Genomic DNA, 14,257 nt, shown 5'->3' with positions numbered 1-14,257 from the left:
GGCATGCAGGCTGCTGGGCTTCATGCTGTGGGAAAAGACCTTGGCACCTGAGCTGTCCTTGCATCTGGATTGCCCTTACGTCTGTGGGAATGTGTCTTCGTGGTGTCTGTGAAGATAAGAGAAAAATCTGGCCGAGTGATGAAGCTCTGGGGGGAAAATAAAAAGTAAACCAAATTAATGCCAACCACGGATGGCAGAGATTACCCAGTGCCTAGCAACTATATTCTCAGAAGAATCCATATAAACTGGCTGTGCTACATCCTCTGCTAAGTCAGACTTTCCCTACAGTTACTGCCTCTGGCTGCTAAAGATTTGGGGGTGTCAGAAACAGCAGTTGAAGCCTGGGGATTCCAGGGGCCTCTTTTTATTACCGGTCAGCAAGGTAAAAGAGAAGCAATCAGTATCCTGGGAAATCAGAGGCATGAGGAGTGAGACCAGAGTTGCAAACTCAGAAGAAGAGAAACAGAAATGGGAACAGAATCCAGGAAAGGAGGTGGAGATTGAATAGAAGAAGAGTGAGAAAGACAGAAGTTGGATGGAGCAGTCAGGAGCAAATAAAGTCTTTATTATTCTCCTGTAAAGTAGATAGTGATGTCATCCCCATTTTACGTTGGAGGAAGGGAGGCACAGAAACAGGGTTAAGACTGTCAAGGTCGCCCATTAACTTTAAATATTTGACTCAGTGCAATTCCTGGTCTGATCTTCTGGGGCATTTAGCATTTTTAGACTAATATAACATACCAGTCACAGCTCTACAGCCTTCACTTGCAGCTGAGAGCGCCCTGCATTCTTGCAAATCCAGATTCAGGTGTCTCTAGCTGAACACATACAGTGTAAAGGTTGATGCTTGCTTGATGATACTGATATTATTGGCTTGCCCAAAGTCAAATAAGGACCCTGTGACATAGACAGAGGTAAGATCTAATTCACAAGGCTCACATTCAAATTCCTTAACTGTGAGATCACCCTTTCTATTACTTCAGTCCCTGGCTGTGTCCACCAAACACCTCCTGCAACAAATGAGGTTGCAGAAATCATACAGACAGCAGCCTCCTTCACCTCAGAAATCTGACTGATGACCAGAGTACCACTGATTCTTTGAAACAGGTACAACAGAGACACTTTGGAAAAATTTTTATGTGATAGTATATCGGAAGATTGGTAACAGATGGTAACAATATATTCTCAGAAGGGACTGAGTTATTGGGATGCCTATCATCGAATGCTTCTTTTTTCTTTTTTCTTTTTTTTTTCATTTTTTAGTACTCTGGTTTGCAACCTTATGTTCTTTTGATATGGGAGGACTGACTGTTTTTGTAGTAATGTTCTATAGATTCACGTTCTATAGCATTAGTATATGGTAAGATTTTCTGATGCTTAAACTACTGAAATGAGTATATTTTTCATTTGTCATATTTGAAAGTGCTTCTTTGGTCATAGCAAGCTATATCTGATATTGAAAGCTAGTGAAATATAGCCAGGAGGAAACTTCTGTTTAGAAAGTATCAGAGGTCATAAACTTCATTTTCAGAATGACAGAAAGATGAAAAGACAAGAAGTCCAAGCAGGTCTGTATTCATATAAATAAAAGTACTTGAGAATTTTTATTATGGCAGAAAATGATGAGATCCAAAAAGCTGATTAAGAGATTTGGGAATTGTGGTGGTTTGTATATTAGTAATAAATGCGTAACTCTGGTAACCATTCCAAAGACCAAATACATAGTACATATCTCAAACCCACATTTTTTTTTCCACAAGTACCACACATACCACATGTTAAGTTATTTGTCAGGCTTCTGTTGTGGCTGCTAGAAGATTACTGTTAATATCTATTCCATAAATTTTGAGCTTTGTCAACCTAGCACACTAAGGAGCACATCAATCCCTAATTGATGTTGAGCAAAATATATTATTTTCCACACAATGTTCTCTGAGAAGTAATTCACCTATATATTATAGAAATTACATACGAGCCATGCTCCAGTGGAAAGAAAACATCAAGGAGATTTCTTAATTCCCAAATACTGATCTGGAGAAAAATAGTTCAGCAATTAATTTGACAGAATGGGCCCACTATTCTTTTTCTTTCTTGCTGTCTCAGTCTGTTGCAATTTACTACGTGCTATTAGAGACATAAAATACAAACAGATTAAAAATAGACTCAGAAAGGCTTATACTCTGGAGTGTAGCTCAGCTCAGCTCCCGCTTACTGAATCTTGGAGATGCATGACCTCAGTGTTGTCATGTATTGCTTGTATGTTCCTCAACATCAATAACTAAGCAAGCAAGATTCTTCATCAAGTTGTTTCCTTAGTCATTCTTCTTTAGTATTGTGCTGTGTGGTGATTTTCTTCATTCAAGAAATTGAATGTCCTCTAGAACAGTTTGTACTTAAATTCCACTTATTTTCTAAATTTGAATGTGGTAGGTTTGTTTCATTGTCTTTTTGGGACCACCAACTAATTAGTCTTTCTAGATACCCTATTGTATATTTTTATTTTGTTTATATCTCCATTCCACATGTAATTTCATGTCCAAAAACATGCCACCAATGTCAACCAGACAGAAAATAACTAAATTCCTACTTTTTTTAGGAATAAATACATAGTACTGTTTGTTAAGGATTTTTTTACAGTCTTATAGGCTTAAGCTTCCATTTTTGTCTTTACTGCCAACACTTAATTGGAAATTTCTAAATTGCTTCAGTGAAATTTTCTACACCATTTTTATTTAGTTGTGACCACAAGTAAGTAAGACCAACAGTTAATAATGTTTTACGTTTTTTCTTTCAGTGCCCCATATGTGCAGTACAGTTGAGCATCACTGTGATCACTTCTGCATAAACACCCCTGGCTCCTATGTATGCAGATGTAAACAAGGATACATTCTGAATGCTGACCAGAAGACTTGCAGCAGTATGTTACCTTTCTTAACTTTTCTCTTTCATGCTCCCTAAAAGTGCTTAACATCACATACCCTTTTTGTTGGGCTCATAAAGAAGGACTGAGCTCAGTATATAATTAATGGTAATCATCAGAAAGAGTCTGAAAAGGTAAAGTTGTAATTCTTTTTCTTGGTTTGTGTAAATGAAGTTCTTATAAACCTTTCTGAAATACATCAAGCTAATTTTTATACGCAGCTCTGCAGAGGTACACTGTAACTACATAAAACTGCGTTTGGATTTTATTGGTGTAATAAGTTCAACAATGAAGCAACAATCAAAGAAAGAACTGTTTTATTATCTCACATGAAGTGAATCCACCTACTTTAGTAACTTGTCTAGATAGCAACCAGTACTAAATAGTACAGAAAGGTGCAATAAACCCATACTAGAGAACTGTGAAATAACTTGCCATTCTGAAAAGCTCTTCCTAACTGCTGGTTGAAGTATAAGGGTTTGCAACTGTTCAAAGAATAGTTTCAAAAGTCTTGCTTATGCCCTCATTTCCTTCTTTAAAAGGGTTGACTTTTTTCAGTTTTAAGTAATTGGCTTTATAGTTTATAATAACAAACTGTATTTCACTTTAATTGTGATCTTTGTAAGCAGTATTTCTTTTGTCCATTTTAACTTGCTTCCTAGTAATTAACATCAGACCATATTAGATTGGTATGACATTTATTTCTGTATCCACCATTATTTTAAAGAAATTACGTAATACGATTTTTAGTTACTTGTGGAATATGTACTTGCTAAAAATGCAGTTTCTTATCCCACAACAGTGCATGGATTCAAGTGAAATTTGTCAAACTGATTTTAGCCAGAAGAAAAATTTTGGAAAATGTCTTTTCAAAAAGCTGGAGGAGACAGTCATGGTGAGAGCATAGGATGTACCCCTCACAATTGATAATTTAGAATTAAGGTGAAGCATGCAGGCTCAAATCCTGTCCTTGTGTTTGAACTCGCATGTTCCACACCTCAGGAGAGTGCTGTAAAACGATCAGGTAGTATGGGATTAGAGGATTCTTAGTCTCTCTTACTTAGTATTGTATTTTATATCAAATACTTAATGACCACTGAAAAAGCGAGAGTATGTCAGTATCTGAGGTGACTCTGCAGCTTGGAAATTAGAGTCCTTACATGTGCAGTGGGACACATGGTTTCAGTCAGAGCCTCAGTAGATAGGAATGGGAACAACAGAATGTGAGCACCGGAGTGATTTGGGCGTTCTCACTGCTGCATGGAAGTGTCTTCAGACCCTTTGGGCTACAGCAGGAAACTGCCTTTGAACTGTTCACCTCCTATGCTGTTGAGCTATGAGATGAGTTACTTTTAGGAATCTCTGTTTTCTAGTCCTTCTCACCAGCATCCTTCACCAAATGTAGACATTTGTCATATTTATGTGTGTGAATTATAGGGGAATGTTTTGTGTTAAATGGAACAAATTTAACACTTTATTCGTGTTTTTGTTTCCTCAAGAAGACACAAAAAAATTAAATCCAATCTGGAATATTTCCTAATTATTACTTGGTTTAGCAGCTGAGCCAAGTCAGGAATAGTGACAAGAACAATTTTTCACACAGCCTGTTTTCTCTGCTTCCGCATATTTGCTATAGCTTTTCAGAAAGAGGAGGTCAGAACCCAAATGATGGCTCCAACTATGTAATCACATTTCAATAATAGTCTCTAACCTATTCTTTTCATTGTGTCCTTCTTAAAAATGCTTCTCATTTTAAACTTTCATATATCCTTTAAACCTTTCTTTTAAACCCTCCTCATGCTATTCATTTTCTTAAAGAATTTTTAAGAAAGAATTATTTTGCTTTCAATTTTCTGGAAATTATTTGAAATTCAAAATTTCTCTTTTTTGTTAATTTCCTCTCACACATTTTCCCCATCCTCACCCCTAACATCAATTTTGACAATTGAAATTTTTGTTATGAGTCAATTAAAAAAAAATTAATTACAAGTATGAAAAATTCTTTCTTTATTGTGTCTTATTCTTTTTTATTGTGTTACATTTCCATAGTTTTTATCAGCCAGTAGTTCAGCTTTTGGGCACTGCACTGCTTCAAATTACAGATTAATTTCCAAGAGAGTTTTGGAATTGTGTGTAGTTTGCCTACGGGTGACCCATGCACAGTAGCCCTCAAGATGTTCCCTCTCTACCATTTTTCAAAGCCCATTGCTGCATTGCTTTACTTTTTTTTTTAGCTATGACTCAGTCATATTAGTTTTCCCCACTTACCTGTCACACATGGTTTGCTTCACTGTGTACTTGCTTTGATCATCAATCAGATGATACTAGATTGCAAGTTTGCTAAATATGAAAGGGAAATGAGTCATTCAATGTGTTTGTAGCCTACTTCTAATGGACTTTTTTTTACATTACCAAACTATAAACTAATTTGAGCAATTAGTGCTGGAAATCTTATACTGAGAGTCATCAAACTGGCCTTAAACGTGCTAGGATGGTGCAAATCATTGGTGAAGGAGGGAGATTATATGGTAGCAATCTAGACAAGGTCAGACCATTATGTCTAAAAACTCCCCAGAGAAGTAACAGAATTCATGAGGAAAGGGGACCAAGCCTGGACAAGCTGGACAGCTTATTTCTGGAGATAAGAGAAAGCATGGCGATAGAAAAACCCACAGTCTGTGACCATTTTAGTTACCTTCATTGGCTGCTGATTGTCCACAAGTGCACAGAGACAACATGTTCCTCACTCGACCTCTAAGTAAAATAAATCTTCATCATGTTTATGTTTAGTGCAATACATGATCAACATAAACCAGATGTATTTATCTAAGGTTTGGATGTATTTGTCAGCTCTTTCATGAACAAATAGTTTCCTTACATATATATTTTAACACTTTCTAAATCAAACAATGCAGAAAAGATGAATGGTATGTACCTGAAGTACTCTCTTTTCATTCTTCTGTACCTAAAGTTATACTCTTTTTTCATTCTTCTGTTCCCTTTTTTTTATGTTGTGAGAGTACACCATATCAGTAGTCCATTCTTAAAAGCCCTTAACCAAATGGCTTCAATCAGCAATGAATTGACAACTTTGCTTCAGACTGGAAAACGGTGCATTTCTTTTTTGAATAGATTATAGTTTTGTTCCTTGATACATTTCATTATAACATTATTTCTAAAACAAATATTTCCTTGCATTGAAGGAAGAAAATCTGCTATACTTGTGATTTGTTGCTTTCCACGTGAAAAAAAAAAAAGGCAACTCGTGAAAAAAAAAAAGGAAAAAAAAGTTCTTTTGTTTAACTTGAAATAGTCTTACATTTATTTCATTAAGATGGTTTTGCATCCATACAAAGGATGCTCCTTTCACGTACTCTGGTCTAACTTTTCTAGAGAAGAGTGGTTGTGTCAGATAATGGCTATTCTTTACTCATTACACTGTATTTGTTCAACTTAATTTCTTCCATTCTTCTCAAGAGATGTTCAAATCTTACATTAATACACAAAATAGGACAAAAGAGGAAATGTAGGTGAAAGAAGCTGGAAAATTATCTATTTGTGGGTGTTTATACTGGAACAAGAGAGTTGTTTAATAAACAACTGTTTCTGCTGTTCATCATGCTGCTTGATATGAAGCAGACAGCTATAAAAGAAAATTCGTATTTGCTTGGCTAGTTTTCTCAAACATGTTCCAAAAGCCTTTTTTGTAGCTGTGAATGATCATTATGTGTTGATCACTATGTTGTCCTGAGCAACACAAAGTACTCTGCTTTCCAGTGATTTCACTGGGGAAACTTGGGGTTCTCAGAAAGCTTTAGTCTATTGAAAAGAAAGCCCAATGTGCTTCATTCGGCCAGGTGCTGAACTGACCTCATTTGTTGTAGTAATTTTTCTAACGAGATCTTTTGCTTGGGAGGGGTAACTTGCTATGGTATTTTGCACAAAACTGAAAAATTATAAAACTCAGAAGTGAAATATCCCCAAGTCTTTTGTTGTTGTGTTTTCCTTTTCTTTCCCTTTCCAACCTCGTCATCATTTATCTGGCAGGATGACGCAAAAAAGAAAAAAAAAGACACAAATAAACACAATTTTTTTTTTTTTTTTTTTTTTTTCCAAAAAACCTGAAGAATGCCCTTCAAACTGTTTAGAGAAACATACAGTCAAGCAACTCTACTAGGCACCATTGGCCCATCAATAGTCGTTGCCTTCAGCTGAAGGAATGAGCTCCCCAGCTTTGAGTGATTGTTCCTGCTCGCATAAGACTTTCAGTTTGACAGAATATTGGCATGATCTGTGTTAAAATGAGCTCATCTCTAAAGAGCTGTTCATAGCTTCCTGAAATTTATTTTTGATCTATAGTCTACCCATGCATTATAGAAGGTCAAAGAATTTCATATTCATGCAATTATGTTTTGTAGCTCAGGACCTTTGTGCTGTGGAGAAACATGCCTGTGAGCAGATTTGTGTGAACACACCTGGGTCTTACGTCTGTCAGTGTTATGAAGGATATGAGCTTCATGCAAATGGAAAGAATTGTGTCGGTGAGTATGAGTTTAGCAATTCACATTTATCTCTTGACACAAACCAAAGGGAATTCAACGTAAATTAATATCCAGTTTAGCCATAGACAATGATGGGAAGCAATCTTCTCCTATATGAGTGGTAGATAAGGAAGAATACATATTGTCATGTTCCTAGGCCTTTACTGATAATGAATGGTGACTTGGGAAAATTGTTGCAACTAATTTGTTTTGAAACAACACACCAGATGTTTTATTCTAGATCCATGTAGGTGGCCAGCAATGTACTGGCATGATATATGTGGCCATTAAAAAACAAAGCCAGACAAACTCAATAGCTCCTCTTCAGACAGAAGTTATACATGGAAAAACTTGAAAGTGGACAATTTCTTGCCATTTCTCACTTGGTTTTATGGTCATGCCAGGAGAGATTTCACACTCTTTTTGGGAAGATGACTTTAAGGAAAGTTTAGTCCCCCTTAAGATCCCATCCACTATGTGCCTTTAATTTTTGCTATGGGCAGTAAAGAAGCAAACATCATCTCTAAGAATTACAACTCAAAAGAGTAAGTGTGGAAATACAGTATAATAATTTTTAACACAAAACATACTTCCTTCTCTATTACCAAATAAGTATTTCACTCTTCTTCCCCATTTATACACAGTAAATACTTTTAGGATAATCTTTTTCACCAGTTATTAGCCTTCTCGTAAACTTTTCATCCCATGCTACATTTTGGGAAAATATTGTCTTCTGGGATCTACCACAAAAAAACCCTAGTGAGTCCTTGAAAAAAAAATTGCCTTATTTGTTAGGTATTCTCTTCAGGCAAGCACTTAAATGCATGCTTAATTTCAAACACATGCTGAAATCCCATGGAAGTGAATCCAAGTGAATCCTTGGCCCCAAATCTGCCACAGGCCACCACAATGCTTTTGTCCAACAGCTTACTCTTTCTTGTCATTTTAAACAACTCTAACATAATATAATCTGTCTCTTATTACCTTCACAGAGCTATTACCTTGCAGGATAATCCTATTTTCAGGTGCAAAATAGGTGACAGTTTATGAAACTAAACTTTCTGCATGTAGTTTCACATGGGACACACAAATGAGGTTTTGAGGTTTTCTAGACCTAGGATAACATATGTGGTTTTGAAGAACATTCACTCTGTACTTACTCTTCAGAAATGTTTCCCTTACTTGTAGCTTCATGATCTCAGTATAGGAGTGTTTAAATTTCTCAATATAATTTATCCACAGCATAATTTGGCCACTAATATACCATTTTAAGAACCTGCTTTCTGAAGTTGAATTGTTTGGAAAATGCAGCTAATAATGGCTATTTAGGCAAGAAGACCTGCTAGATGTTCTGTCCCAAATTTCTATATCTAACACTCCACAGAAGTTCACCCAATAACCTTAGCTAATCCTCATGACCTTTACCTGTGGTAGGATAAAGCATGTATTTCTCTGCTATTGATTTGACTATATCCCGAGGCAGAAAATCCATGACTTCTGTTAGTAGGTTCTTTCATCCCCAAGTCTTTCCTACCATATATTCTAATCAAAAATATTAATGCTTAGTGTAATCAGCTGTTGTTACTATTTTCTCTCTGTTAAGTTGAAGGGTCCTTTACAGCCCAAGATATTCTTACCGGGAAGGTAGCTACCATAGCATCATAGGGATAAAAATAAATTTTGGTGAAATTCTTTGTATGTCAAACCTAATATTATCCTCTATAATAAATATGAAGGCTATTTTTCTTATTGAAAGCTTCAAAATATTTCTATGCCATTTATTAAATTTCTTGTAGTGGCACTTGTTTTTTGTCAGTTAATAATTTCCCTGCAAAGTCTGGAGAGTGCTATTTGGAGGTGTGATTACATCTTTAACGTTTTTTTTCTACCTCCTCACTGACTCTCTTCAGCATGGAGAGATACAGGCCTATTATAAGCTCTATTGATGACATTTGAAGCTTTTATATTCTCAATTACTTTCAAAATACAGTTCATGCATCGGCTCACTATGGTATCTTGCATTTTATAGCTGTCTTTCCTCTCCACTTGATTTCTATTCATTTACAACTAGTTTAGCAAAAAACCATGAACTCATGCTATTCATACACCTGCAATAACTAGTAGTATTAATTGTGATTTTAAAGCACATTATTAGCACTTCTGTTTTTCCATTTTCTTTTGCATTTATTTGACCATTTAACTTTTTCATTTCTTACTGATGCACGTGAATGGTTCAATGTATATTAATTATGTTTTACCCATGCAAAATTTACCCTCTCTACATTTCCTGAATAGGAAAAGATTGTCTGGGTAATTTGCGGTTTTGATGTTAATTTGTCTGCAAAACCTATTAGCTGTCAATCTCCAGAATTTGACTTTTCAGATTTGAACAATTTGAGATTTTTGAGGAATATGCTACTACCGAGAATGTACAGCTTCTGCAGATGTGATCAGTAATGAATAATTATCCTTTATGGAAAATCTTGTAAAGGAGACTATGTATAGTACTGAATCAGTTTATTGTCAAATGAGCAGGATCAGAAGAAAGATCTTCACATACACATATACCAGAGACCACTGGAGTGCAATTACAATTTTGCAAAAAGCAGTGACTTCATTAAGGTTACTCTCTCCTCTTCATCCAGAGAATGAAGAGAGAATTTCAGTAGGACATACACATCACGGTTCTCTCAAAGAGCCGAAGGTTTCTCTCTAAGATATCTAAGACTTCTAAAATTTTAACTCCAGCAAAAGTAAATGAGAAAGTGCAGAAAACTCATTTCACAGTGAGTTTATTAAGTTCTCTTCCTCCTTTCTGATGGGCTAATTTCTCTGGTTAAGGATCAAAGGCAATACTAATTGTTTTATTGACACATGTCAGCCAGTTACCTGAATGGCAATAATTAAACAAAATCTCACAACCTGAAGCTCACAATGTATCCATTAAAAGTGACTAATGAATGGCCAACCACGCTGAGTGTTTGCAACAAATTTGCAACAGTTTATGAACAAATTTGTAGACAATATTTGAAACTGTCTGCTCAGTGATAAGTATGGCTGGCAGAGCATTATCACTTTGCCTTTTTAAACAGCTTTTCATGTTAACTGCCCTCGTTTCACATGAACAAAATCCTGTCAGTTAAAGTTTAGTGGTAATGAGCCATTCTTTCTCCATTGTGCTGCCGGACACTCAGTGTCTCCACCTTCTTGGTGTTGCTGGACATGCTGTCCTCTCTTTCCTGGCACTGGTGCTAGACTGTCTCCATATTGCTGCAGCTGTTGGGCTTGGGACCTCTTCTCCTGGCAGTGGTTTGGCTGCTGGCACCTCTCTGCTGTCCTGGCACTCCTGGATTTTTTTGGCTGCTTTCTAGGTTCTTACGAGTCTTCCATGAGTCTGCTCTACTCTCCCCCCACATTCTTTTTCGTCCTCCTTATGGCTTTACTTATTCTGTCACCTTTTCTTCCTACCCTTTTCTTCTACCCTTCTGCTTAACTTACGTCATTCTGCTAAGCCTGAATAAGCTATTTAAACCTCATAGGAGTAAAACAACAATACAAGAGGAAGGTGATCCATGCTGTCCACAGTTCAGAGAGGGCAATGTAAGCACCGAGAGTGCAGAATGGGTAACTGGAAGTAAAAGATGGCTCTCATCACTTACCAGCTAATTCCAAGCTAGAAAAACAGGGTGGAACAAACATGGGGAGATGACAACTAAATTAATTGCTTGCTCACTAAAAAGGTCATTCATTCATCCTTTAGAAAAGTTTCTTATTGAAATAGACATGGGCTAACATTAAAAACAGCAACATCTCTAAGTGTTCACATTCTAGTGTATATCTCATGACTCAGTACAGAAATATGAAAATAATAAAACTTAAAAAAATTAGGAAAATTTTATTCTGCTTTGCTCTTATATGAACTGTATATTTTCTGCACAACAACTAAAGGATTACAGTAAGAAATATAGATTCATAATTTTTCACAGTTTTTTCAGGAAGATTTAACTCCCTGGACAACTTACCTACTTGCTGACTGGAATGCTGTTGCCAAGTTTCCCTTCTAAGCAAGTACCACCAAAATGAAACATGAAGCTAAAAGTGAAATGAATTTGTAGGTCAATTACTAGTGCCAGTCTGCAAGGCTAAGCCTGCCTGGAATTAGGGAAATTTGTATACAAAAATTATTGAAAAAAGGGAATAGTACTTATCTCCAAAAGCAACTGTCAAGAGAATGTTCTCCCTTCTTAACTGTGTTAGTGGAAAGGCATTATTTAAATTGATATGCTCATTATCTTACAGGCCAACAGACCTAATTCTGTGAGTAAAAGGTCTGCAGAAGGCTATAAATGGAAAAAAGCAAGCCTGGAAAAATTAGTTATTTATTTCACTGTTTTTTTTTCCCTTTCTGTTCACAGTACATTAGCAGCTGCATAGCCATAAGAAGGCGCAGTTCCTCCCTCAAGAGATTGTCATCTGAAAGTGGTTAGGGTCATAGTTGCTCAGATGTTGATAATAAAGCATTCTAAGACCTGTTTAGTTGTCTCTCAAACAACAAAGCTGGTGAAAGGGCTGGAAGGAACATCCTGTGAGGAGCAGCTAAGGACTCTGTGTTTGTCTAGTTTGGAGAAAAGGAGGCTGAGGGGTGATGTTATTGCTCTCTACAGCTTCCTGAGGAGGGGAAGCAGAGAGGGAGGTGCTGAGCTCTTCTCCCTGGTATGCAGTGACAGGACATGTGGGAATGGTTCAAAGCTGCACCAGGGGAGATTTAGGCTGGACATTAGGAAGCATTTCTTTACCAAGAGGATGGTCAAACACTGGAACAGGCTTCCTAGAGAGGTGGTCAATGCCCCAAGCCTGTCAGTGTTTAAGAGGCATTTGGAAAACGCCATTAACAACATGCTTTAACTTTTGGTCACCCCTGAATTGGTCAGACAGTTGGACTAGATGATCATTGTAGGTCCCTTCCAACTGGAACTATTCTATTCTATTCTATTCTATTCTATTCTATTCTATTCTATTCTCAGCTTTATAATCATTAGCCAGGCAGTTGCAGGTATTGTGGTAGAAATTCAGAGGAGGAGGTGACTTTATGGAGCGATCCATATGGGCTGTTTCCCAGGTATGATGCTAGATAGAAAAAAAGGTATATATTCTTTGGCCTACTTATTTCTTAATGTATCTTTTAAAACACTTGAAGATGTGCATGTGGTTAGAATTAATTTAAGAGGAAAGCTGACTAATTGTATGACACATTATATCCTTGAAATATAAATTCAGTAAATATGTTTTTATGGGAAGCTATTCAGTCTGGAAACAGGAAGGTGCTTGCCAGGAAAATGGTCTCACATAGTAGCCAGTAAGTAGTCTAATTTGACTTGATTCAACACAAGTATTCTGAAGGGTTAAAAGAAGCTCTTTCAAAGTAACTAAATGGATTATCTACTTTCCTGACTAGATGACCTTGACTTAGCACACCTTAGTATATGCATGATTTGCAAAGGCAGGGCTACTGAAGAAGGAACTGATTTCATTAAAACAAATTACTGCCTCTTAAAGAAATTCAGGAGGCTCAGCAGTATAAAGTAATGAAAAAAATTACTCAGCTGGCAAAGAAGAGGAACCTGTCTCATTAAATGTGTGTGTGAAGCTGAGCATGTTACTGTCTTCTGCAGAAAGAATCAGGTAAACTTGCTTAATGTGGGCCTGGCAGCTCTTTGGGGACATAACACCTGCTTTGTGACTTATCTTTAACTTCTTCTAAGACTTTCTTTGTGAAGAAACAGCTTAACCTGCAAATAATTTTTTTTTAAAATTAACTTCTTTAGCACTTTTGAATGGGCTTGACTGAGTAAACTGTAAAGTATTACCTTATTACCCTTTGGCAATCTATTTTGTAAATACGGGTTTGTGTAATAAATGACCGGACTTATGAAATAAGTGACTGGACTAGCTACAATATTTTACTTCTCTCATACAAAAGGCATTATATAAGCAAAATATCAGTGGTGAATGCCAGCCTGAAGCTCTCAGGCTTCATAGCTGCAGCTGCTTTGTACAGGATGAATCTGGAGCACATTAGAAGGAAAGAATGTGCTGTGACAGTCCTCGGTATAGAAGGTGTTGCCATGGGTCTCCTATATACTCCGGGTACGGGAACAGCTCTTGAGAACTAATACAGCTGGGAGAGAACTAAGGAAAATTAGAGCAATTCCAGGACTGGGACTGGAGAGACAGAACTAAATCAAACAAACTTTGCTATGCACTGGTCTACAGTGTGAACATCTGGACAGAGTTACTGACTGAGGCATGGTTTCCAGATCTGAGAAAACATGTTGAGAAGGCTCCTGACAATCTGAGAGTTGATAAATGTTCAAAGGGTAGAAGAAATGATCCAGGACTCATATAAAATCTGATTTACCAACTGGTATTGGAAGTGCACTACTTTTTGCAGAAAGGCTCTTAAGGACAGAAATTGTGTCAGCTTTTCCTTTTTTTATAGCTACTGTGTGTAACTAGTACCATAATATCTATGCATAATAGTTCTAATTTTGTTTTTCTAATTGAACATGTTGGTCTTGTTCTTTTTCAGTTGTAGACTACTGTGCTTTGGATAACCAAGGTTGCCAACATGAATGTGTTAACACTGAGGACTCCTATTACTGTAGATGCCACCCAGGGTTCATTTTAAATCCAGACAAAAGAACTTGCAGAAGTAAGTTGTGGTAAGGTTTAATTATGAACAATTTGTACTTCTTCTGTCTTCCAGTTCTCAGCAGTAATACTCCCACTGGTCCTG

General features: G+C 36.7%; 1 protein-coding gene across 1 annotated transcript in view; it reads left to right on the top strand.

Annotated features, from left to right (window-relative positions):
- MATN2 (matrilin 2) overlaps positions 1-14,257 on the top strand; it is a 70,187-nt gene that overhangs the window by 15,971 nt on the left and 39,959 nt on the right. The window contains exons 3-5 of the mRNA XM_072852134.1: positions 2,795-2,917; positions 7,339-7,461; positions 14,051-14,173. Of these exons, the coding sequence (XP_072708235.1) occupies positions 2,795-2,917; positions 7,339-7,461; positions 14,051-14,173 (369 nt within the window). The remainder of the gene's footprint in view (positions 1-2,794; positions 2,918-7,338; positions 7,462-14,050; positions 14,174-14,257) is intronic.

The sequence above is a fragment of the Ciconia boyciana genome, chromosome 2, assembly GCF_034638445.1.
Source record: "Ciconia boyciana chromosome 2, ASM3463844v1, whole genome shotgun sequence".
In the NCBI taxonomy this organism is placed as follows: domain Eukaryota; kingdom Metazoa; phylum Chordata; class Aves; order Ciconiiformes; family Ciconiidae; genus Ciconia; species Ciconia boyciana.
The sequence above is the reverse complement of the archived record's forward strand: the minus strand, read 5'-3'. Positions and strand labels throughout refer to the sequence as shown.